Source organism: Parambassis ranga, chromosome 24 (genome assembly GCF_900634625.1).
Source record: "Parambassis ranga chromosome 24, fParRan2.1, whole genome shotgun sequence".
NCBI classification, from domain to species: domain Eukaryota; kingdom Metazoa; phylum Chordata; class Actinopteri; family Ambassidae; genus Parambassis; species Parambassis ranga.
In genome coordinates this window covers 7,973,334-7,998,060 of record NC_041043.1, presented here as the reverse complement: position 1 = coordinate 7,998,060, position 24,727 = coordinate 7,973,334, and the positions used below count along the sequence as shown (strand labels likewise).

Here is a 24,727-nt window from a genome sequence, read left to right as displayed (position 1 = left end):
ATTAGTGTGTGCAGCACACGAAGAAGAAGAAAAGATCCGAACTTAGAAAAAGACTCTAAAGTGGCCACTGTCTTTCTTCACTTCTCTAAATTTTTGTGTCCCACCTTGGCACAGAGCCAGCCAAGATCTCATGAGTCCTCTGTTTCATCAAAGATACACGGCACACCACATACTTTCCAATTCTGGTCCAGCCAGAAATCTGGAAATCTGATTTTTATAACCCTTACGATTCGGGTTGTTTGGAGCTGCAGATAGTTTTGGTGTGGTTTGCTGTGCGCCAAACAAAATGAATGAGCCCTGCCACGCTACTAAGTCCCAGCTTCCAGTGTTATGCTCATCAGTTGTGTGGCTGCTCTGTTGTGTGTTTGTGCGTAAACAAAGACAGAGAAGGACACCTTTAACTGATTTACCAGATGTTCGTGAAGGAGGAAGGGAAAAATCTGTTTTCGGAGAGTGACTTTGCAGAGGTCTGTGTAGCAGGTGAAGAGAAACTTGCCAAGAACACATATCTCACAGTTGTGTTTTTATGACTTAATCATGAAATTCACAGTCACACACAGAACCAATTTTTAGCACATCATCAGCTCTTTTATGCAATAAAAAGTATGAGTTTAGTATCCAGTTTGAGCACAAGTTGGATGAAAAGAATGGACTCTGAAACACAAACAAGCTCTTAGCTCCAACCAGTGGCTGACCACACTGGAAGCCACTAGTCCGCGATGACGTGATGAGACTGGAAGTCAGTCAGTAAGGGCGGAGATAATAGGTCCTTATTACTTTGACCTCTGACCCCTGCCTCTTAGTGCGAAGTTCAGAAGTGGTCCCTTAGGAGCTGTCTGATACTAACATGGCTCCATAGAAGCTACCCCCGCCCCCTCCAGAAGGTGGAGGAACAGTGGCCAAGTCATATCATAACTAGAACCCAATTTAACTGGGATGTGGTGCAGGAGGGAAGTTTCAGTACTGCCCATGTGTCACCCACCCTGGGAGCAGTATTTCCACCCAACCCAATGAAAGGTTTATGGACTTGAACTATAAAGGCACTAAATCTAACACTTTTTTAACACAAAAATTCCCTCCTTTCCACTCTTGACATTACTCCTGGAACTTGTGGCAGAAACTTTTTTTGTGTTGATTTTTATCAAGTGTTCATTAAGTGTGCCAGCAAAAGGGACTTCCTCCTAAAGTCCATTAAAATGGTGCCGCTACAGAGGTAGAGGTATGTACAGCTCATGTGCGTGGTTGTGGTGTAGTGGTATACTCAGAGGAAAAATGGGCACCAGATGGGAGCGGGGGGGGGGGGGGGGGGGGGGGGGGGGGGGGTGTAAGGTAGAATAGAATAACACATGCTGAAGATTGAAACTGAAATGTAGTAGGAGGTGTGTGTATAGTCATGTGTGCAAGTCAGTAGGGTATAATATAATCAAACAGTTGCATGTAAAGTAGATAGGGACACTTACAGGATAAGAATAGGCCAGCAGAAATGATCTGATGCTCGTGAAAAATAGCAACTTTTCAGTGTTTTTACAGCCCCTGAATAAAGTGTCACGGCTCCTCCTAAATATTTTGATTTACATTTCCTATATAAGTAACAAGCGTATCTTTGTTCAATGCACGTTTGTTTTTTTGAAGAGAAAAAGCCCACCAGGAAACCCTTGAATAGATGATTGAAAAAACAACCATGCTGGTTTTCCATGCGAGTGTATGCATGTGTCTGAGATTGAAAACCAACATTCCATGGTCCCAATGTGCGCTCACATAAAAACATTCTATTTAGAGCATTTTGAGCTGCCTTGTGATCCCTCCAAACCCTTTCTAATGCAAACACAGCAGAAAACGCAGTCAGTCAAATTCCGCAAAACTCCCCTTCTTTGACTCTCTCCTCTCTCTCTCTCTCTCTCATTATCTGATCTGCTATTGTGGCTGCCCTATAAATTCTCATCTATGCTTCTTTGGTGCAGTTTAAGTTTATTCACTTTCATCCTTCGTTTCCTTTATACAGAAGAAGTTGCAGAATGTTGAGTCAGAGTTTCATGCTGCAAACTTTCTTGGTGCAACATATGTTTTTTGAATGAATTTTTTCCTGTGCCAGCAAGCCATCCTCATTGTCTTTGTGAATAAAACATGATTTTAGTTTTTTGGTGTCACTATGCATGTTGTGGTTCATTATCTGCTGCTCTTGAGACTTACTCCTGTGATTTTTTTTTACCCCTTTGCTGCTGAAATATATTAGAGCCTTATGACTCAGATATGACAAAGAAATACAGCCAAGCTCTGAAGTGGGAAGAATCTGTCTGAGCATGTGCATTATGTAGACAGGTGCAGGTGTGTGTGTTTGCTTGTCTTTACTAATTAAAGCGCCGACAGAATCTTTTTTTTTTTTTTAGGGTTGTTGGTTTGTCTCTCAGCCACAGTTTGCAATTGTTCAGTCTCAAATCTCACAGTAAATAAACCTTGAGCCCTGTCAGACCTTTCACTAGCGCTGCAGTTTCACTTTTTTCATTTGATAATATTGGTCGAGGAGCAGAATAAACACAGGAGCTTGCTTTTAGAAGAGTCTTCCCAGGGACCTTGCAGTGACAGGTAATGCGTTAAAACATGCTCTGCTGTTTTTCTAATCCTCCTGTGGGAGTGTATCACATCTGTGGGCATGTAAATTGTCCTCTGACCTTACACCACACTACAGTTCATTCCACCAGTGACCCAGTCCTGTCAGTTTGCTCTTTAACTTCTATTGTTTTTGGTTTCCAATTACATTTACTAAAATAGACCTGTGCTTGGTTTGCAATCAATGTGCTGTTTTATGTTCTTAAAGGTAATTTCTGTCAGAATTTAAAACTTGTGTTCATGTCAGCCTCACTAGCTACCCCCCCCCAAACACTGTTCAGTGTAGCTGATCTTGGAAAACCCAGTGACCACGTTTTTTTTCCACGATAAATACACATTATTTATTTACAAATAAAGTGGTTATAATAGAAATAAATACAAAATAAAAATCTGAGCATTATACTTCATGTGGTATTGCACCCATTTCAAAATGTACATCAGAAATACATTTTCAAAACCAGTAAAGGAATATTCCTTTGATTAAAATATTTATTTTTCCCAACTTTATGTAGACATAAATATATTCATATATAGTTTCTTCTTCTTCCACAATAGCTCTGTTGTGTGTTATTTTATATAAATAAAATGTCTTCATTGGGAAACCGGGTGTCCATAATAACCTCTGAATTTTTTTCAGTCTTTCATGCCCACTATTACTTTCTGTTCCTGCCAGCAGTTCTCACCGGCAGCCACATCCCTCCACCACCATGTCCTGGTAGTTTTTCAGAATGACTTTCTCATATTCGTCCAGGTAGAGCAAGGAAATGGGGCTGAGGTCAGTGGGCACACAACAGGCTCTGGGGATGTTTGAGTTGACCGAGTTGACAAGAGTCTGCACGATGGCATGATTGGTAGAATTGAGGTGGTCTGCTAGGGGGAAAGGACATTCCCCATGGCAATAAAAGGCATGGTAGCCAGGGGGTGCCACTATCCACTCATTCCAACCCACATCACTGAAGTCCACATACAAAGCATGCCTTTTGCAGCTTGCCTTTTGCTGGTGCTTCCTGCGTTGCTTGCGGAGTGCTGCCTGCCTTTTTTCCCGCGTATGGAGCACTGAGTCCCCGTGACCATCGTGGCCATATGTCACCAGAAGGGGCCGAGCCTGAGGCCATGAGTCCTGGTCCTGATGTAAAGACCGGCTCACCCTGACATGCCGTCTGCGTCTCTGAGCATGCTCACCGCCTATCTCTCCTCTTCCGGATGAAGCACTCCACCACAAAGCCATGATTGTGGCCTTTACCAGAGGCCCACTGAGATACAGCGGGACTGACATCGAAGCTCTCCCAGCGGCTCAAAGTGTCCTGAACCAACCGAGTGTCCAACAGACGTACTAGGGGTTCTGCACCATAAGTGGTAGGAGCCCCAAATATCTCATAAATGTTGATGCGATGGAAGCCACGAGCTGGAGCACTGTCACTAGTGCTGCTGTTGTTGTTGGGTGTTGCAGCTCCCATGACCTGATCTCTGTAAATACGTAGCTCTGCAGAGGTTATGAACTCCTCCTTGGGAATAGAAGTAAGGTTGAAGTAGAACTGCTGGGTTGTTTTGCCTTTCAGACTTGCCAGAGCCTCCATAGACTCTGCAGAGAGACAAACACAAGTGTGAGATCACAGGGGAGTGAAATGCACAGCAAGTATGAAGCAAGAATTTATGAATAGAGAAGATTAAAAGTAACATCTGTGTTGAAAGCCAGTTTCTTTGGCACTCTCACATGCTTGCACAGCTCTGCATGTTTCTTTTTTTTGTGCAGCCACGTGGTTGTAGTGGGTGGTTGTGAACCGTTGTCACACAGGTATAACCCACATATCAACACTTGCATGTAGGGCCTAGTGTAATAGCAGGCAAATGCTCTTTGTGATGAAAGCCGTCATTAGTGCCTTGTTCGTATAATTCACCTGGCTAAATGTCAGAAGATGAAAGAAGCACGCTTCAATCTGTATCGATAAGATCAAACGAGCCAGCCGGCCTGCTTTCAAATGCCTCATTTGCACTATGGCTGCTGCACATGATTTCCATCAGTTCACATGGGGAAAAAAAGTTGTACTATACATTGAAGTATCATCAAAGAAGACAATGGGTGGTGGAGATACAGACATCAATATAAAAACCAACTATTGCATTAGCCTTTGCAGAATTTCAGCTCTGAAATATCACTGCAATGTAATTTACGATGAAATATAAAAGCCGTAAGAAAAGATACTATTAATGTCTAAGTTCTGGATATCTATAGGCAGTTAAGTAATTAATTTAGTCACTTTATTATTACCAGAAAATGCTGGCTTATCTATGCATCCAATTGTCCTAAGGCATTTGCAGTTCTAACATATATAGTTAAGTTCATTGGTATTCCCCTCTGTACTGTAAATGACAGAAGTCTTAGTAAAAGCTGCAATTTACTTTGAGGCAGTCCTACTTTGAACTCTTGCTAAGAAGATCACAGCTGATGTATAGACACACTTTTTAATCTGTTTAGTGCTACAAAGTAAACACAAACTTTGAACTCTGCTTTTTCAAAGGAGGCACTTAGGAAATTCCACCATCTCATCCTAAACCTCCCTCCAGAGTTTCAGAGACCTCAATTAGGACCATCACTCCTTATTTGATGTGGGAAAGCCCCCTGTCTTTCGTTCCCTCTCCTCTGTCCCCAATCCCTTCTTTCTTTCCTTCCCTTAGCTCCCAAATCTCCTTTTCCCTCTGTTCTCTTAGCCCCAAATCCTCTTTTTTTCCTGCCTTCTTCTCTGTCACTCTTTCTGCAACAGTATTCTCTCTCTCTCTCGCCCTCTCTGTGTGTTTCCCTCCATTGAGGAACAGCTCTGTGAACAAGTTAGGGCTTGTCAAAAAACGTGTGAACCACAGATATGAGTGTATCAACATTCCTAATTTCTTTTTGTGCTGCATGCCAAAACAAAAGATAAAGGCTAATGTTAGGTCATTCATCAGGGACCTGTTTCTGGCAGCCACTTCCTGTGTAATAGTGGAAATGTTCTATTTGGCATGAAAAATGGTTATTTTGAAAAGTGATAGCAGTGAAACTAATTATCCCAGTGAAATGAATATCAGCTGGCAGATGGGATGAATGATTAGAGCTGTTTGCTTTGATGTGCTGCATTTACATCTGTAGATACATGCTTATTATATGGAGTAGCCATCAATTGCATGTTTCTTGACATGGGAAGATTAACAACCCTGCAGATCTGTTAGCATAGGATGAAAGAGCCAGGGGAATGTATGTAAACACAGTCTGAACACACTGGTAATGGCCAGCGGTGTCAAGGTGTGTTGGCCGGGCACAGAGGTTTCCAGTACTAGGCTGGGAGCAGTCACTCAGCCCAGCTGCCCAGGCCAGGGTTGTTTGTAGTGTGTCAGTGTAGCCACTTGGTGTCATTGCACTAGGTCTCTGGAGAGCACCCAAGCAACCACTCAACCAACCCTCTGACTCACCCCTGATGGAAACTTCCCCAGTCAAACACTTAGGACTCTGTATGAGGACTCTGTGTAGAGCCCCTATGGTCTCAGTAACTTGTGTGCATTAGAAACTGGAACATGGACCATAGGAAGTTGAATAGTAGATACACAGCTGCTGTATCTTTAGAGTAAAAATTACACATTTTCATGATACATACATTATTCTAATAAACCATCATTGTATTTAAATTTAATCTGTTAGAATTTTTTTTAGATACCAATATAACAGTTACCACATTTCAACTATTGCAAATATATTCAGGCTCTATAACCCTTGCATCTGAGAGACATATATTGTCTTAAAAGCAAAATGGAGTTGAACTAAAACCCCGAATTCAACAATCTGCGCGTATCCACCATATAAACTAAGTGAGCAATTATAGTGTTATTGGAACGTGCGTAATGGCGCACAGCATGGAGAGAGGGGTGATTTGGAAAGAATACTGCGCGCCACCCCCTCCTCATCTCTTCCCCCCTCCCCACTGTTACCCAGAACTAATTTCAGTCTTGTTAAAATGACTCAGAATTGAGTCTGACCGATGACTTTGTCATAATGCGTGTTAGTATAATGTCATGTCGTGTGTTATTGAAGTAACCGGGTGATGACTATCACCTGCGCAAAGGCCACACCGCCCTTTATCCTGCTCCTGTGGTGCGTGTCTGGAAAAACTGTTTTCAGAGCCCACGCAAACACCATCAATTATTAAGAAACAAATTACCCCAGGGATACCACCACCGCCCCTTGATGTTTTGAAGCCTGTGACAGCTGCGCCAGGGGGATGTTTGCTTGCATCACTACTTATATAACAGTAATTTAATTGTGCATGAGATGCTTGTTTGTTAATCGTGTCACTGAGTCTTGCGCTAATCCCAAACTTATTAAAGAGTAGCAAATAACTTTGACGCGTGTCACCTGTAAATGACTAAACCTCCATAAACAGTGAAGACTCTGAAGTTCAGTCTTGGCGCACTGAGTCATGTTTAAATATAGGTTTGGTTTGTCTGAGAGAGCAGAGGAGTTCTCCGGCTGACAGGTAAAGGTATGTCACTAATACATACCTTCATGGTGAAAGCTTCTAATCGTGTTGGCCTTGCTGGCGGCTCTCTCTGCGTGCTTCCCCATGCTCTTGGGTCGTTTAGTGCTGTGATCTCCGTTTGCTGAGTGCATGCGGTAAAGGTCCACCATGTACTGCCGGCACACGGCTTGCTTGCTCGGGGTTGGCCTGCGCCCCAGTCCAAACATATTGAGAAGCCTAAGCTCAAACTCGTTGAGGAAGCTCTCCGACTGCTCTGGGGTCTGCTTCCCGGATTCGTTGTATTTCCTCCGGCCGACCTCGGGGATTAGTCCCGTAGCACCTTCCAGCAACACCTGAGCGAGCAGCAGTACCATGAGAGAGCGGACCACGGCGACCATGATCAGTCAGTCCCTGTGGAGAAAGTTGATTTCTGTCAATACACTGGCTCTAGGGTATTGACATAAGGCAGACACAGCAGGGGCTTCACTGTAGCATTCCCCAAACTGTCTGTGATCCCCCCCATACAGTCAGCATGATTGAAGAAGTGCAGGAAAAAAAAAGAAGAGAAGACACCTCTTCACTTTGAAGTGGAACAAAAAAGAGACAGCCCCACCGGCAATATAGCCCGTCTAAGTGAAACAGAAGTTTGGTCTTAACATGAACTGAAACATGAAAATATCAAGGTGAGGAAGTTATAAAAGAGGCGAACAGAAAGGGGACTGACACGGAAAGGACAAATCAAAGGAGAAGAGCGCAGACATAAAGTCTCCAATTAGAGATAAGAAATCATGTTCGGTGAAGTGATATGAAAAGAAAAAGTGTGTGTGTGTGTGTGTGGCTCGAAAGATCATAAGTAGCATTAAAGAACTTTTAGGAAAAGGAGTTTGATAACTGCAACAGAGGCGGTCAGACGGTGCAACAAGCGCCTGTTTGCAGAGGCTTTGACGGTCATGTATAATCATAAGGGATAGAGTTACTTCAAGAGGCTCGCAGGTGTTAGATCTGACGTGCGTACCAGGGCCAGATGTAGCCCGGGACAGCACATCAAAAACATTTTAAAAAAAATTAACAGGCTATCATCTGTGGAGCACAACCAAAATACAACTTTTACAGTATCCTGTCTTCACAGCGTGGTTCAACATTGGGACGCTTTAACTTTTACGCACACTCCCTGTAAACATATACATAGAAATGAACCGTGTGTTTCAAGTTTTTTTTCCTTCAGTAGACTTATTTAGTTATTTTAAAACAATCAAAAGGATTAAGAGTCTGCTTAGCTGCTTCAATGGTTTATTAAAATCCATCTGTTTAAAATACCTGACGAGGAAGCGCTGTGTCCGGTCGTCGTTCCACCTTTGGGCTCCGATAAATTCCACATTAATTCGTGTTTAATCCACGTTGTTTCTCCTTAGGGGACCAAAGACAGCCCATACCCTTCGCTGATCTCCTCTCGCACATATTCACGCCAGCTGCACGTCGGGTTCGGTCTTGGTCAGTACGGAAAGAAAGAAAGAAAAAAAAGTGGTGTTAAGTCTAAGACGAAGCTGGCACACGTAACCGATCTAAAGACTCTCGCTGGAACATCTTCCAAAAACAAGGAACAGTTCGCTGAGGCAAAAAAAAAAGTTGAGCGTCTGCTTTCTGGAGAGATAAGCGCACACAAGTGTCGCTCCTCTGGACGTTGTTGCTGCGAGTTGGAGAGCGCGTCCCCTCTTCTCTGTGCGCCACACCGTAGTGGTTCAATTGATTGGTGCCTTTGCTTCCCCCAGCGGCTCTTTTTGTCGTATAGTGATGTCACCAAGGGGCTGTCAATCATTTGTCCATTATAAAGCGCCTCCTGCGCACCTCTACCCCTAAGGCTCCAAACTTTTTCATGACTAATGATGTCAAATAAACACACGTTAGAGCCTCAGTTCCTCCTCTTTGATAAGATTTGGTAAGAGATGAAGATTTTGTGTTCTGTTACTCTTTCTGTCATGCAGCAGTAACTCTACTGGAAGTTCACTAAACCTCATTAAATCAACAGTTAATACCATACTGTTGTTTTCTCCTACAAATAGGGACGAATGTTTGCTTAATGTTTTAAACATCATAGTTTACACACTCTTCTCTAATATTTTGTTGCCCACATAGGCAAAAACATGTCAGCTACATAAACAGACAATTGATCAATAATGCTGTGAGATCAAACATGTTTGGTTTGGGATTAAAGTTAATAGATAATAGAATTATAATAATTTGTGTATCTTTTGTGGTTTGTAGGATTATTAGATGCTACAAAACGCTGCTGTCACTCTGCTGTGTGTGTGTGTGTGTGTACTGGCGCATGTGTGTCAGACAGCCGTGCTGGCTTAAACATGTTTCCTCTTGGCTGGATCCATCCTTTTTTATTTTGTGCCAATTCACAGCAGTTTATCAATATATCAGCAGCATATCTGGCTGCAAAATGTACTGTCATATATCTGTAATACTATGAAAGCAAGAGAATCGAGAACAGGCTCCCTAACTCGTCCAGTTTTTTTAAAAAAAAACAACAACAATTTGATGTTTTAAATTTGCCTCTTTAAAAAACACTGCATGTGGACTGTACATGCCATCAGAGGCACAGATGTGTAAGAGAAACTTTGTGTTCGGCCTGTGAGGTGTAGTCAGCAGCTATAATGTTTGGGTCATCTCCATAAGAAAAGACCCCATTGATTCCTTCTAGTGACTTCCATTAGGTGATGATGGTGGGGCAGGCGGCTGTGTTTTGACCAAAGCACCAAGCTTGTTTTCTTCACAAGATAGCAATAGATTAAATCCCACAGCGATCACAAGATATCTTTGTCTCTTTGAGGACAATGACATTTTATGAGGGATAATCCCAGATCCACTTAGCAATTAAAATACAGAGAGGCCCGTAGGTGCATGCCGTTGCCTGAGTGGTGGTGTGCATTGTTTTTTGGACCTTTTTCTTGCTGGATCCAAACACTTTTTTCCAGTGTTTCATCCAGTATGTATCTTTGTATTGTAATAATATACTGTGCATACTGTCCAGTTATATCTTTAGTTACAACTTTATTCTACTTCATTCAGTTATATAGCTTTCCTCTATTGTCATGCTAATCGGTGGGCAGCAATAGTCGGGGTGTCTGCTGTTGCCAAAACACCACTTGGTGAACCTAGTGCTTTAAACCAGGTAACAGCTGCTTGGAAAGATGCTGTAGATTGGAGGATGAGGCCTCACACAGTAATCTCAGAGTATTTGATTACCTTCTCTTTTAGTTTTTATCTAATACTTTCTCTCTCTCTTTCTGCAAGTTTCAATGTATGATGATGTACGATATATGATGTAAGGCTGTGTGTTTTCTGTTGTGTTATTTGGCACAGCTGGTGTCAGGCCAGTGCTGAAGAATGTTTCTGTCCAAGGATGTTAATGGGACTTGATCAGCGCTGCCCAGAGTGGTTTGAGAAGATCATGCGGCCCTGATACTGTGCATATCATTGTTTTGAACCAGATGCATCAAGCTTATCAAATCGCTGCCGCTGATCCAATTACGTGTTGATTGAAAGGACAACATCACAGGGCAGCCAGAGAAAGAGCAAGTAAAGATATGCTATCTCAAACGCAAATGAACAACCTGCTGAGTGTCTGAGAGGTAAAACTGGACTGGCTAGACGGTGTTGGCCCCGGCACAACACACCACCACCACTAGCATCATTAGTTCCTTCCAGCAAGAAGCTGTTTGTGATAGCAGTAAATAGTCTCTGAAAGTTACAACATAAACCTGAAGGTCAAGGGAGACTACAGAGGCTCATGACTCATTAGGACAGTGGTTTATAAACTTTTTCAGGTTTTGATGCTCAACTTTGTTAACCGACTGCTTATAGGAAAGAGGAACATCGAGTGTGCATACACTGTGCACGGTTTCCCAAAACATATTTCTACATACATATGTCTTTTCAGTGCATAAAATCAAGAAGTATTCGGAGAATTTTCTGATGTAGCACAACAAGATGTGATCAGTCCACCTACATTAAAGGTAATACATCTGTGGTCCCTATAATAATCTTTGCGTTTCCTGGTATTTTTAAGCTTTAAATTGTTTAACATTTTTCAAGTTAAAAAAACTGATCAAAAAGGAAGAAGCTGACACAATATTTTGGTTTTCCAAGATTTGTATCTGTGTTTAAATTTACCATCTGGAAGAGTTTTGGTCATTTTTCTTTAACCAAGAATTCTACTATGTATAGTATAGTATGCTTCTTGCTAGCAGTGAAGACGTGTTAGTCCACAACCCTCAGGGAGGTGTAGAAAAATGCTGTGGAACATCTGTATCTCCTCATAACAATCATTTAGCTATAGACTGTTGTTATCAGATTAAACCAGTGTTCTTGGAAATCCTTTAGTCCCACCAGTGAGGGCTAATATGGCTGGTCTCTGATTCGACCCCTGCCCCCAGTCTGTCTTTAGGAAGAACTGAAATGTGTCACGAATCGCTCTGCATCTCTCTGTCTGTGTTTCGGGTCGTTGTCCATTGTCATTGTGATTTACTGCCCTTCTTTGACACATAGAAGTCAGCATGAGGTTAAAAGTGAGGTTAGTGGAGCACAAACGCCAGACAAGGTTTGCGTTACAAAACGCAGACCCTGTAAATGATATATTTTCTTCAGATCATTTGAAAGTCAGATTTCTTCATTGGTATGTTCCATTCGTTCTTCACCTTTTTGGGGGAAAATCTGCAGTAACCAAAAGAATAATATACTGTAAACCACCACCGTGTCCTTTTGGTTTGTTTAATAGATGTATCTTTTTCTTGTATGGAAACCCCCTTAAGGGAGAACAATGTGTAATACATAACACTTATTAAGAAAAGTATAATGAATCTATTGAAGAGGCAGTGTTTGAGGTTATAGAATGTATTGTGTTCCTTTAGAGCATAGATCCTGGCAAAGAGAAGAAGAAATGGCTTATTGTCCTCACCAGGGTGCTGTGTGTGCTCATTTTTTTGTATGTGCTCTGTGTATGTGTCCATCTACACATGTTGAGGTGGATGTGGATGGCGCAGCCCTCTCTTGTCATCACATACATTCCACGAGTCAGTGGGCAGACAAAGCCCCAAGATGACACTCCCGATCCAACTATTAGCCTTTCACCTGCTGTTAACAGTAGCTTGGCCAGACATAGGGCCTGCATTCCTCTGCCAGATGTAGTTTTAACACACTGTAACATGCCTACAAGGAGATCATCTTCAGAGATGCTGGTCCAAAACCAGGAAACGATTGTTGCTGTGAGTCACCTCTAATTCAATGGTTGAGAGACGTTGTCTTTTTAATTTAGCAACCAGTAAAATCTTCATCAATCCACATGTGTTTGACAGCAGAAGCACGACTGCTGGACCATGCGGAACACGTGCACATGGAGCATGAAAGAGCATGCGGCATAGTGGGACACATTTCATATAGGTTTGTCCCAAAATGGAAACCCACCAAGGTCAGAGACGGCCAGCCAGAAAGCCAGAGTCAATATTTATGGATACTGAACATGTGGCACACTTCTCTACCCACTAATTTGAGCAACAAGTCCACCTCCAGATTATACGGCCTCGCAGAGATCACAAGAGAGGGTCCAAATCCTGCTTGCAAGGTTCAAAATATTGAGACGCACGCTGAGGTTGGTCGCTAACAAGAAGCTGTGCACAATTTGGCAAATTGGCACACTGATTATTTGTTTTTGTTTTAATTTCCTGTGTAAATATGGGGGACAAGGAAGCTTTGATCAGACAGCCGATACTGCTGCTTTTTTTTAGACCTATATTACCATATTGTTAAATTACTTTTGATAGTTTTTCATTAAAATCTTTCACGTTTAAAAAAAAAACTTAAAGCAATGGCTTTTATTCATGAATGCAAAATATGTTTTATTCATATTCTGTAAAAAATCCCAGCCATAACATAAATATACTAGACTAAAACTACATTTAAGTTACATTTGAAGTCATATAAACACATGCTGCATTTAACAGACTAGCTGCGATGAGATGCAGTGAGAGAGAGAGACATAAATACAGGGATCTGCCCTTTGAATGCAGCTCCACTCATAAAGACACCACGCGTCACTCAATTATATGTCTGCCTGATTAGAAGCCTGGGCTACGTAAACAGCCAGCGTCAAGATTTACATTTTACTGCTTAAGCACATGCAGCTGTTTATGGGCTAAGGAAGGAAGCAAAACACTTAGCAAGTATCCATAGATGAGAGGAGATGAGGAGCATCAAACAAAGATGTTTTCAATTAATACAAGTTTATGTTGAGTTAATGCAACAGTTAGTTGGAACTGCTCTCAATGATGTGTGTGCAAAATGAAATGAAACTTGCCTTTGTACAAGTGGAGTGTCCCTTTAAAGGTTCAAAAAACCAAACAGACAAATAGTAACTGTGCTGTGACCTTCAGATGCAAAGATAAATTGATGGCATTTTCAATCACACTCTGGGAGATGAAAGAGAAACACTCCTCATATATTTCATCTCTAGTGTCAAACCACCAGCCGTAACATGCACTGTAGCTTCAAATGCTCTGCACTTTCACAAAAACCATTTCAAACTACACCAGATGAGATTAGACCCGTGGATGACGTGGGATATTGCTTGAATCTCAGTATTTTATATTATGTGAGATACTGTCAAGGTTAGAAACAGCTAAGCATCTCATATCAAACACTGCAAGGTCAGTGTACAAACAAGCAACTGTATTGTATTATGTGTAAAGATAAAGACTGTTTTCAGACTTCTCTTACATATTCAGTCAGACCTACAATTTTTAGCACCCTGCTAATTTCAGCCACAGTTAGCATAGTAACAAGTACCACTTTTACACAAACAGGCATTACTGTTTATCATTCTTTTACATTTGAACACACAAGTAATCTCTGCCTACTGTGGAAGAACCACAGACACAGACAGCGGATCCCCAGGCTCTGATAATCTGATTCTACTTATTCACCACTAAAAGGCAATCAGACAACGATAGCTGTGAACTGCACTTATTTGTGCAAACAAGATGGTGCAACTCAAAACAGAGGTCAAAGCAAGTGAATTCGCCAACATCAAACAATTACCTAGCAAATTTGGATGACCAACAACTTTGCCATATGTACTGGTCTGATCTGAAAGTTAATAATACAAGCCTTCTCTGCTTGCAGCCAAACAACTTCAAATAGTTTAAAATATAGGGTTTTCTATTAAAATGTAAACTTACTCTAAAATAAAATCTATTTCTTTTTCATTCTTGAAAAAAAAAACACGTCAGCATGTTCATTATACAAATAGATCCAGCTGTAGGAAAATGCAAACACTGGCTTTCACATGGTTTAAGTTAGTGCGGAACAAACCCATTTCGTTGTCGCATTTCATTATCATGGTGTCGTGCTGAGTCTGATCCCAGCCGTACAGCCTTGAGGGAGAAGAACAGCAGGGTTGTCTGACGGAGGCAGAAGGCTAGTAGGCTATAGGGAGGACCTGATTGTGCTCTGGCATTCACAGAATGACATTATAGCGGTGTGGTTTCATGATATAATAATCTTCAGAGCAGCTGTATAAACATTTAACTGACATCCACTCCCTGGGCATGCAGTATGTATCTTTAACTTCTACTAGGACCAGTCTGATGCAACTATTCATATCTCCGCCCATCTCCCTTCTCTCTTTTCTCTGTCTCTCTGTCTCTCTCTCTCTCTGCTTCAGATACATGATCCATGTTAGAATCTGCTGTAAATGTCAATGGAAAATGAATATCACATTAAGCTTTCACCATTTGAAAGAAAAGCACATTATGTTACCAGCTCAGTGGGAGGATTTACTGTGCATAGAGCAGCGCAGATCTGCGACAGTTGTCTTTTCAGTCAGTTTGAAAAACAGTGTGCAGAATTTTGGGACTCAACACAACACAGCCAATAAATTTAGACAAACCCCTGCTGGCCTCTCACAATGTAGACTATTTCCTGGTAACATTTGTCTTAATTCGTGGCAGTTTGTGTAATATTTATGCCACTAAACTAACTGTTCTGTATACAGTAAGCCCCCCAATCTTCCCTGGAATGTGATTTAATTGGCGGTTTCCTCTGTTTATCCTGTTTCGTATGGTTATGGGTGAGCTTACTGTAATGAATAATCAGGTAGATAACGTGAAGCCTTAAATTAAATGTCCTCCTTAAAGAAAATCAAATGAAGGTTAATACCTGTTTCATGCCCCCTGTCTGTAATTCACATTCTCTCATCACATGCCAGATTACCATTATGTGTCATTTGTAATACAATAAACAGATTCCAGATGGCTTGGATTCTCTTGAATATACACAGAGCAACAGAAGCTATGGGGAGAGCTGCTGGATTTTGCTGCGCAGTCAGACGACCAGGTCAGCTCCCTTTCAGTTGCTCGCATGTTACGTCCTGTAAACTCATAAAAAGAGACAAGGAAATGAGGACAATGATTAAAAGATTGGAGATTACTGCGCATTTTGTCAGTTAGATAGAAATAAGAATAGATGATTAGGCTTGAGCAGACAGAACTGTATTGTTTAAAATTTGTGTGCCAGTAGTGTAGTGTGCTAAATTAAAGTAGTTTTCTTGTTGCACACACATCTATGATATTGTGCAGTGGAGCACACAGTGTAGGCAAAAAAAATGTGAGTTTCTGATCTCCTAATTCATCTTGGCTCTTGCCTTGTCATTGCATGCTGTGCTTTTTATATCCATATTAGGGACTTGTGTCATGGCACCACAAACAGACGTGTGTATAAAGGCTGGTTCTCTTCCAAAACACACTAAAACATATGCATGACATATGAGATGTTAGTTGCAGACCTAGCTACACACCTCTGTTCTGTTGGCTATCTCATATCCAGCAGTGATTTATCTGTGATTATTTGGCCTCTCTCCGTTTGGGGCAGGGGACAAGGAAAAGAGTGCTCGTTAGGTTTATGCATGGATCATCGAAGAACACTAGGCCTCTTGTCAGTATGTCAAATTTCACCCCAGAATGAAACATTGTATTTTCCTAACCTGGTTAAGTAATCATATTACCTAAGACTCTATAAAGTGGAACAAACAGTAGCATATAACCCCAGCTTCGTTTTTATGTGCCTGAGTGACAGATTGGCTTTCATCAAAGAGGCAAGCAAAGAAGTTATATAGCCATTTTGCTATGCTAAGAACACTAAATGATCCTCATATGTAGAACATCTGGTGAAAAGCAATTTCCACCCAAGTGTTTTAGTATTTCCTCCTAATTAATTTCACATGTACATGACAAGAGTGAGCGGTCTCCCAGAACCAAAGCACAAAAGCCAGCTTTGTTTCACCATTAGAAAAGTCATCTGTGGCTCCCGGTTAAAAAAACTGGCTGGCACTTTGACGCTTGAAATCGAAGCTGAATGCAGACATTTTTTTGGGAAAAAAAGTCACATCTTGCTCCCCTAGTGACACAACTACAAGCTAAAAGGGTTTACATTTACATTCAGTCAAGTCGATGACTCCTGTTGGAGTAAACAGGCATGTCTAATTCGGTTGCGTGAAACAGGGAAAGGTGAGAGAGAGCAGCCACGGAGCCTGCACAGGAATGAGTAGAAAAATGAGTGCTAAGCTGCCAATCCAAGCCATAATGAAGGAGTATGTGTTGAAAATGCAGAGTATTAGAAGAGGCACTTCTTGGATCTGTGCGTGAAATTGCCTGTCTTGACTTACAGCACCTTAAAGTAACAATTATGTCAAAGCACTGAATGGAGGAATCCCCATTAAAATGTAAACCTGACTTTTCAATTCCTCTTCCGACAGCATTTCTTGCCGATGATCTGAAAGGAGATTAGCCATTAGTGTCATGTAGCAGCCCTTCTGTATATCACAACTAGACAGGCGCCTCAGCTGTGAGACACAACACTTCGTTCTTGTTACTTGTCCGGATGACAAGTCAAAAGAGCTTCCTAGAACATTGGCGTCGACAGATGAAAAGTTGGCTTGATCAGATTAATCATTAAAGTCAGAGATATGAGCATACTGCGCCATTGTTTTTAACACAATCTTGATGCCGCTCAATCTGAGACCTCTGTTTGGATAGGGCGTCTGGGACCACCTGGATGAATGTAACTTTTGTTTGCCAAAACCGCACATTTTCTCACCTGAACGTCTCTTCTTTACAATGGGTTTCCCCCCCAGAGAGTCAGAGAGTCTGCTTTTCATCTCTTCCAGCTTCATCTTGAGAAGGAGATGTGATGCATGGCTACAAAAGAAATAACTGTCCAGAGGTAGCTAGCGGAGGTCTTGTCTGTGCACAGTTGAAAAAGAATGGGTGGTATTTACCCACACAGATGCAGAAGCAAGATACAAGCAGGTGTTTACAGGAATGTTTGAAGTTGAAGGGAGATGGTGTGTTCTGATTAGAGCCCTGAGGAAGGCCGACACTGTAGGTGTTTTGCTGATGCAGGATGAAAAGTCATCATCCCTTCTTATCTTTTCATTTCTTCCCTCCATCTGCTGTGTGTTTTTATAGGTAAGCTTGACTTTCAACTCAATTTGGCACCAGGGAAGCATGACATATTACCATTCCAAACATACTCTTGCTTTGCCTTTTTCTACTACCAATGACAAAATAGCTGCTGTTTGCCTCTTGAGAAAGAGGTCAGCGGCTGTGTTCCTTTTTGTGTGATGAAGAATTTGAGGGTTTCTATTGTTATGAAGACCGCTGTTACCTCCTTTCACGAAGTTCAGCCACTGCACCAGCGCTGCACTGGCTGCAGCGAAGAAGCCCTCCTTTCTGTTGCAGCTTCAAAGCATTTTTCCCTAGGCGGCAGAGTTACAGGCTCTTTGTGGCATGGGTTATTTGTCAGAGGGTTTGGAGAGTGACTTGTTTCACTCTGTTCTCTGAAAAAAGCCGTGCGTGAGTGCTTGAGTAGTCTAAAGTTACACCATGAGCCCCAGTATTACAACCGATGACTGACAGGAAAAATGGGGTGAGCTCTTTTACTGGGCTCTAACAAAAACACCAATAAGAAAGAGAGGGAAACAACAGATTAGACTACTGATCTCAATCTGCTCTCCTTTGGTTATTGGGAAATAATAGCTCTGAAAAGGAAGTCATTTAAAAAGGCCCTTTAATCAATTCTTCTTTGACGAGCCAACTACATAAAAAGGCTGTAGTGAGCGTGCTCCTATAGCTCTGAACATTTTGGTGTGGGGGAAGCACGGCAGAGATGGGCTCTAATTTGTGTTCTTATGGTGTCCAGGCATCTCCAAAGCACTTGATCACCACCACAGCAGGCCTTGCTGCCATGTGTGAGTGTAAATGCTTCCAAGGCTCCCTGGTGGTAAAATCCCATTGCCAAAATGACCACCAACTCTAAATGAAACACTACCCTCTTTTTAAAAGGTCCTATTCAAAACCCTGTGGCTTTTTTTTTAAAGGCACATAAGGTAGCAATTTCCCTCAAATATGGCGTAGCCCAATAACTGTTGAAGTAACTGACACCGTGTCAGTGTGAATGAAAGATTTTTTTTTCCACAATTTGTATCTAGCTAGATTTAAGTTGTAATTGTGTGCAAGCATGTGCATCCTCTGGAGCAGAATGTGCTCTCATTCCTGTCAGCACTGTAATTCTTTGCCTCTTTTTTGTTTTACAGTTACAGCCAGAGTAGAAAGGTCTGTGTACTTTCTTCATTCCAAAGCATGCACAAATCTGTTTTAAGTTCAAGAGAGGAGGAACCCTTTAATTTAAACCCTGAAATGAAGTCATTCATTCCCTGCTAAACTGCACTGTGACCCATAAGGTTAGGTAAACAAGTGTCCCTTGCATTACTGTCAAAAAGACCCAACCCCTCGCTCTGCTCTGATGTAAACTCCCACTATCCTGTTACAGCTGCATGAGGGAAACTGGCCGTATGGATGGCAGAAAGCAAAGGAAGAAATGTGTTCATGTGTGCTCTGTTTTTTTTATGGCAAAGGGAGGAGAAAGTCAGTACCTGAGGCTGTTCTCAGGAAGGTGGCCTACAAGGAAAAACGCTGTCTTGTTCCAAAGTAGAAAACTGAGGAAGGGGAGGACAGGCCACAATGAGCTGAGCCCAGCAGGCCCGCTCAGATCTATTACCAGCTCCAGCTCCAGCACGGCCTGGAATGTGAAGAATCCTACTGGGCTGGGGTTCTAGTGCAGGGGTCCAAACCTCACATTGCTGCTCATACTCATTTTTCCTTCTCTCTTAGTATTGTATTTGGATAGGTGATTGTAACGTAGCAGGAATAGTAGAGTAACAGTTCTGCGGACAAAGGGAGGTTTTACTCATAAAATATACACAGGGATCTGTTCTGATTCACCCTGATATTTTATGGACGTTTTTTAAGATTTTAAAACAAGAATTCGAGATTATGTTCAGGAAAATAAAACAACGTAAAATATCCTGAGGAGCAGCAGCTTTGGCATGAATAAGAATTATACTGTGGACATCACTAATGTGACACTAATTGCTTCTTAGCCTGTCACAGGACAAGAGAGAGAAGAGACAGAAAGACAGAGGATAAGAGAAAAAAGGGGGAGAAAGAGTACCAGGTGCTGACTGAGGGCAGTAATGACTGCCAATGGAATGCCTACACTCATAATCCTCTCTGTCACTGCTGACAGATCCTCTTGACCTTTGAACGTCTGATGTAAGGAAGGAAAAGAAAGGAAGTCACAACTTAATAAAATTACTTGGTGGTTAGCACTTGTTGCGGAGTGGCAGTTGTCTTTGGCTGCTGGACTGTTTGTGTAAGTAAAGCGTGTCGTTGACACTAAGTATTCTCAATATTCGTATTGGGAAGCTTCAAGATGGAGTTTAACCCCATGCTGTTTGGATATGCCCTTTGATTGTTGTTCTGCGCATGTGTCCACTGCAAGGTCAAAGGGCAAGGATTTCATATTGACAGCAGTGAGCGTGAAAACTAAGGTACACCACCTGAAGATGAAAATCCACATTTTCACATGGCCAGTTCTTCTCTGAGATGAACACTACATTGCTTTTCTGTTATTGCCTGCCTTACTCACACATTACACACCTACCTGCAGACATAACGTGTTGTATGTGTGTGTGTGAGGGGCACTGCAATCTATATTTCAGCAGGCTGGCTAGGTCTGAAGACATGGGCCAAAGCTGTCAAAAGTTTGTCATCAATTGCCCCTGCCTTGTCATCAGTCTATCTGATCACGCTGTGTTGCTCGCTCCATGTTATCCTCCCTCACAGCTAATGGAAACACAGACTTGTTGTGCTTAGTACATTCAAGGGAGGACTCTTGAACAATTTGCTCCATATATTAGCAGTTTTTATGTTCCTTATACGTTCCTTTGGTTCTGCTTAAAGTTATATCGCAGCATTTATAATAAATCATTAATTCTCAGACTTTTGTTTTGTCAAACCCAATACTTAATACAATAATAATTCATATTATCATCAAGAAATACTTATCTTGGTCTTGCTAATGGCAGCAGAATGATTCCGTTTCTGTAGGCATTGATGGAGATTAGTTAGTAAACGTTATCTGTGTCTAAACACTCTTTGAACTCATATTAAAAGGTAGTTCACAATAGAAGAATAGAATTTTAAGTGGAATCGAAAGCAAGGCCCCTGGATTTATAGTGAAACATCTTTCAGTTCAGAACAGCTAATTATGACAGTAAACTTAGAGCAATGAGCTTGAAAATTGGTAAAGAAATCCTTTGATATAACTTGGCATGTAACATGTGGCAATACTGTAGCATAACCTGTAACTGGAAGTAAAGTATAACTGATCCTCTTCAACATCCTGTAAACTCTGTAACTAGTAAACTACCACTTACCCAGCTGCACCTCAGATGTTTACCCTGAGAGTATGTTTATTTGGACAGTTGTGTCTTTATCATTGTTTTATGTTCATCTACAGATCACATAGGACTATAGGATGAGACTATTGTGCACGTTCCTGTGTATAAGCGTGTCATCATGTTTCTGGCCCTGCTCTTCTTCCTGAGTCTGCTGCACTGACAATTCGTTTGACAAACATGCAATCACCATAGTCACAGACAGCCCTTTAGTTAGGGTAGAGCGCAGTGTGAATTATGGTTGAGATGGAAACCTTTGAATTATGGGTAAGCTCTGAAGTGCCTCTCGTCCAGGGAAAGAAGAAGAGGAGGAGGAGGAGGAGGAGGAGGAAAGATCTTTACGGACTTGTGCCACAGAGTAGTGCTGACAGAGACCTGGCTCGGCAAACTGCAGCAGAACCAGAACAACAAGAGGCTAACCCAAACACGGACCAGCAGAACCGGAGAAACCCATCTTGGGCAAGGTCAGACGGTGCATCTCACCGCGGAACAGTGAAGGAGGTTGACGGCGTGTAACCTCTTACCATTCAATCCACCATTTGCTCAAGCCAGCTCTGCTAACACACGCTTGGAAAACAGCATTGCAGGCATTCCTGCCTAATTGTACATTTGTCCTCTTTCAAAGGGAAGAAGTGTTAGGCCAGATACAAAGAATCTTGGGATAGGGCGATAGCGCCAGCATCCGTCCCTAGCCTCCTGAGGGCTATTTAAAGGTACAGTAGGCTGTATTTTCCGCCGCACAGTGAGGCCCACCCTTCCGCCTGGCTCCATATTGGAACCAGATGCTGCTGGATGCGAGGCCCCACTAATTTAAGTGGACAGGGCAGATGGAAGCGACTCGCCCTGTATGCATACCACCCCCTGTTGGCTTTCATGTGATGAAAAATCTCTGCAATATGGCGAGGGAGGTCCACTCAGCGATACACACATGCGCCATACATGTACACAGTAACACAATGAGAAGACACATTGACATGCGCACATGCTCTTGTTTTTTCAATAACAGCTGTGCACACAACCACAAAACATAGCAACACAGCATAAAACACAAAGATACTGGAAAATAGGACTTTTATCCACCATGAAATAGCAGTGTAGTCTAGTAATGTAAAAACGAACTGCACACTGAGAGCAGAGTTTTGACAGTCCTAGAAAATATTTGATATTGTTGGCAGGCACTTTACCACTTGTTCGGCAGCTTTTGCTGAGAATTTATATTAAATTCCATTCAAAATCTGATTGAATTCTGTGCTAGCCTCAATAGAAAAACACCACTGACTAACTTACTTACAAAATTTATTTTTGTGTTTATATTCCAAACAAACAAGTCTTGCCTGTCAGCTGAATTTCTCCACTAGTTAGAAGGGATGGACTATAGCCCTGTCAGCAAACGCTCATCACCTGGTAGGAAGACACTGATGCGGCGCTAAGCCTGCAACCCTATCCTGCCATAAATTACAACAGCGCCTAGCAACCATAAGAACTATTGTATCGTTTCTTGGTGTGTGTGTGTGTAAGTGTGTACCTCTGGTCTATGCATGCATGTGAGGTGTGAGTGATCCATATACGTATGTGTATGTCTGCATAAGAAATAGCCCTCTGTAGTGTGTCCTTTGTCTGGGGAGGTGACAGGTAATTGAGTCAAAGAGGATGGAGGAATTATGGCTGGGAAGCAATTTGAAACGTTGCAAGGCTAAGAGCCAAACCTGACTGGTGGTTAATTGCTGTGTGACACACAGCTGCATGCTGTCGGTTGTTGCGTCTTCCTTGTGTTGAATTGAAATGTAAAGATCACACTTGAAATAGCTTTTAAAGATTGAAAAAAGCTCAAACCTGGATTTAAAATGTTGCATTTTTGAAGTTTATCGGACAAACTTGCACAAGCGTTTTGTACATCATCCTCTGGGCTTCATTGGTGAATGTACACACTGTGAAGCGAAAACTTGCAGATTGGACAGGAAATTTCCTCTTTGATAGTGCATGTTTGTTTAGCTGGACTCAGTTGACCTGTGTTGACCTGTCTTCTCAAGTTCAGCAGTCCCCAGCCAGAGCCCTGCCTTGCACCAACAGCTATCTACAAACAGGATTTACTACACTGCTTTATCACGCAAAAATTAAAGTCTCGTCCAATTACTTCTTTTCTATGGTGTTGAATAGAGGAAAAACAAGAATAGAAGTGTGATTGCTGGTAGTCTATCTCATTTAGATGCCATATTTGACCCTTATTTATTGTCATATTTATTTGTTAAAACAACATAAAAATGAAACAAATAATTGTAAACTGTCATGTATGCAGTGTTGATGTTGTATATTGGCAGCTTTTGGCCCCAGAGTATAACAGCTTTCACAGTTTAATTCACAACATATTGGATAATAAACATGTTGGGGGCCCCCTGTCAGCTAAATATGCCTGATCTGTGTGGAATCACATGTGATTATCTGAATGGGAATCCTGACCAAGCCCAACACTGATGCTGAACAAAAATACTTCGTAATTAATGGTCCTGGAATCCCTGCATTAAAAATCAAAGTGCCCTCTGACCAAGTAATACAACCACAGTGACGACGACACATGCATACATACGTTAAGAAGCACACACAAACACAGAGGGGTTAAGGGGCTGCATTGTTGTAATGGGGGGTGCCCTGTGGCTGTGATTAAGCGTTGTTTTTACTATCCCCCTGGTGTCCTAAAGCTTAGCTAGATGTCACAGCTATGGCAGGAATGCTTGAGTGAAGAGGCCAAGACGGGGTCACAGCTAGGATGTAAACATCAACATTTTCTTTCTTAAAAGGATTTAGGCCCACTTGAAGAAAAAGCTCTACCACAGCACAAAGCCTGATCCCTAGCACCTGGCCTTAGGCACAGACCTATGACCAGTTTACCCCCACCTAATCCTCATTTAAAACCATTTGTGGGGCACAAAACTGACCTTAGATCAGCTTCTTAGTGTGGCCTAGGCTTAGTCAGCACTGGGTTGTTGCTGCATGTAGGGATTGGGAGAAAGGCTTTAGCTACAGATTGCTATCAGAGCAGACAGGAGTTTTACGCCCTCTCTGGAACTGTGCCACAGAGGGCTATGGACAAAAGACCCTTTGTGTATAGCTGATTGGCAGATCTTCTCATAACAAACACACTAAATGGTAAAGTCACAGTGGGAGGTGCAAGGGTCTGATAAATCCTGGATTTCATTAGACACAAAGATGTCTTTTGCTTTGTCTCAAGATGTCATGTTTTGAAATGACAATTGGACATTGTGTAACTTAAAAATGACTAGGGGAATACCATACAGGCAAGCTATATGACTGTGAAAACAATAAATCGCTGAAAAGACGTAAAACATGTTTCTCTTCATTTTATTTCCCCCAGAAACAAGCCCACTTCTCTCCTCCAGCTGTGCGGAGAAGGTTTGAATTAACCTCACCGTCTCCCCAGAGGATGAACTGTAATGATGCAAATTTAGGAGCTTTCTGACAAGACCTTGACACTTGATATGTTGGTCAGCTCCCCATGTTCCATGTTGGTTTTACCAATCCATAAATACTGGATCCACTGGCGGTGGTGGAAAAAAATAAAAGGAAAAAGAAAGTCTAGTATGTGTAGTAATGAAGACCTGCAGCCCCATCTACTGTTGTCCCACACAATAGAAGTATAAGATGCCCACAGGCACTGTTGTCTGGTGTTAGCCTGTCTCTGAATACCCAGCTGGTTAGTGGGAAGTGGTCAAACTGAATTCATTTGTCTGACATGTCTTTCTTGTTTGTGATGTTGTTATGAAGG

At 42.0% G+C, this 24,727-nt stretch overlaps 1 protein-coding gene across 1 annotated transcript; it reads right to left on the bottom strand.

Moving 5' to 3' along the window:
- Positions 1-3,168: 3,168 nt before the first annotated feature.
- LOC114428498 (bone morphogenetic protein 2-like) lies at positions 3,169-8,896 on the bottom strand. Its single transcript, XM_028396951.1, is given in 4 exon segments — positions 3,169-3,799; positions 3,801-4,189; positions 7,135-7,502; positions 8,409-8,896. Coding segments are annotated over 3 exon segments (1,257 nt in total). The 5' UTR covers positions 7,490-7,502; positions 8,409-8,896; the 3' UTR covers positions 3,169-3,286.
- Between the last annotated feature and the right edge of the window lie 15,831 nt (positions 8,897-24,727).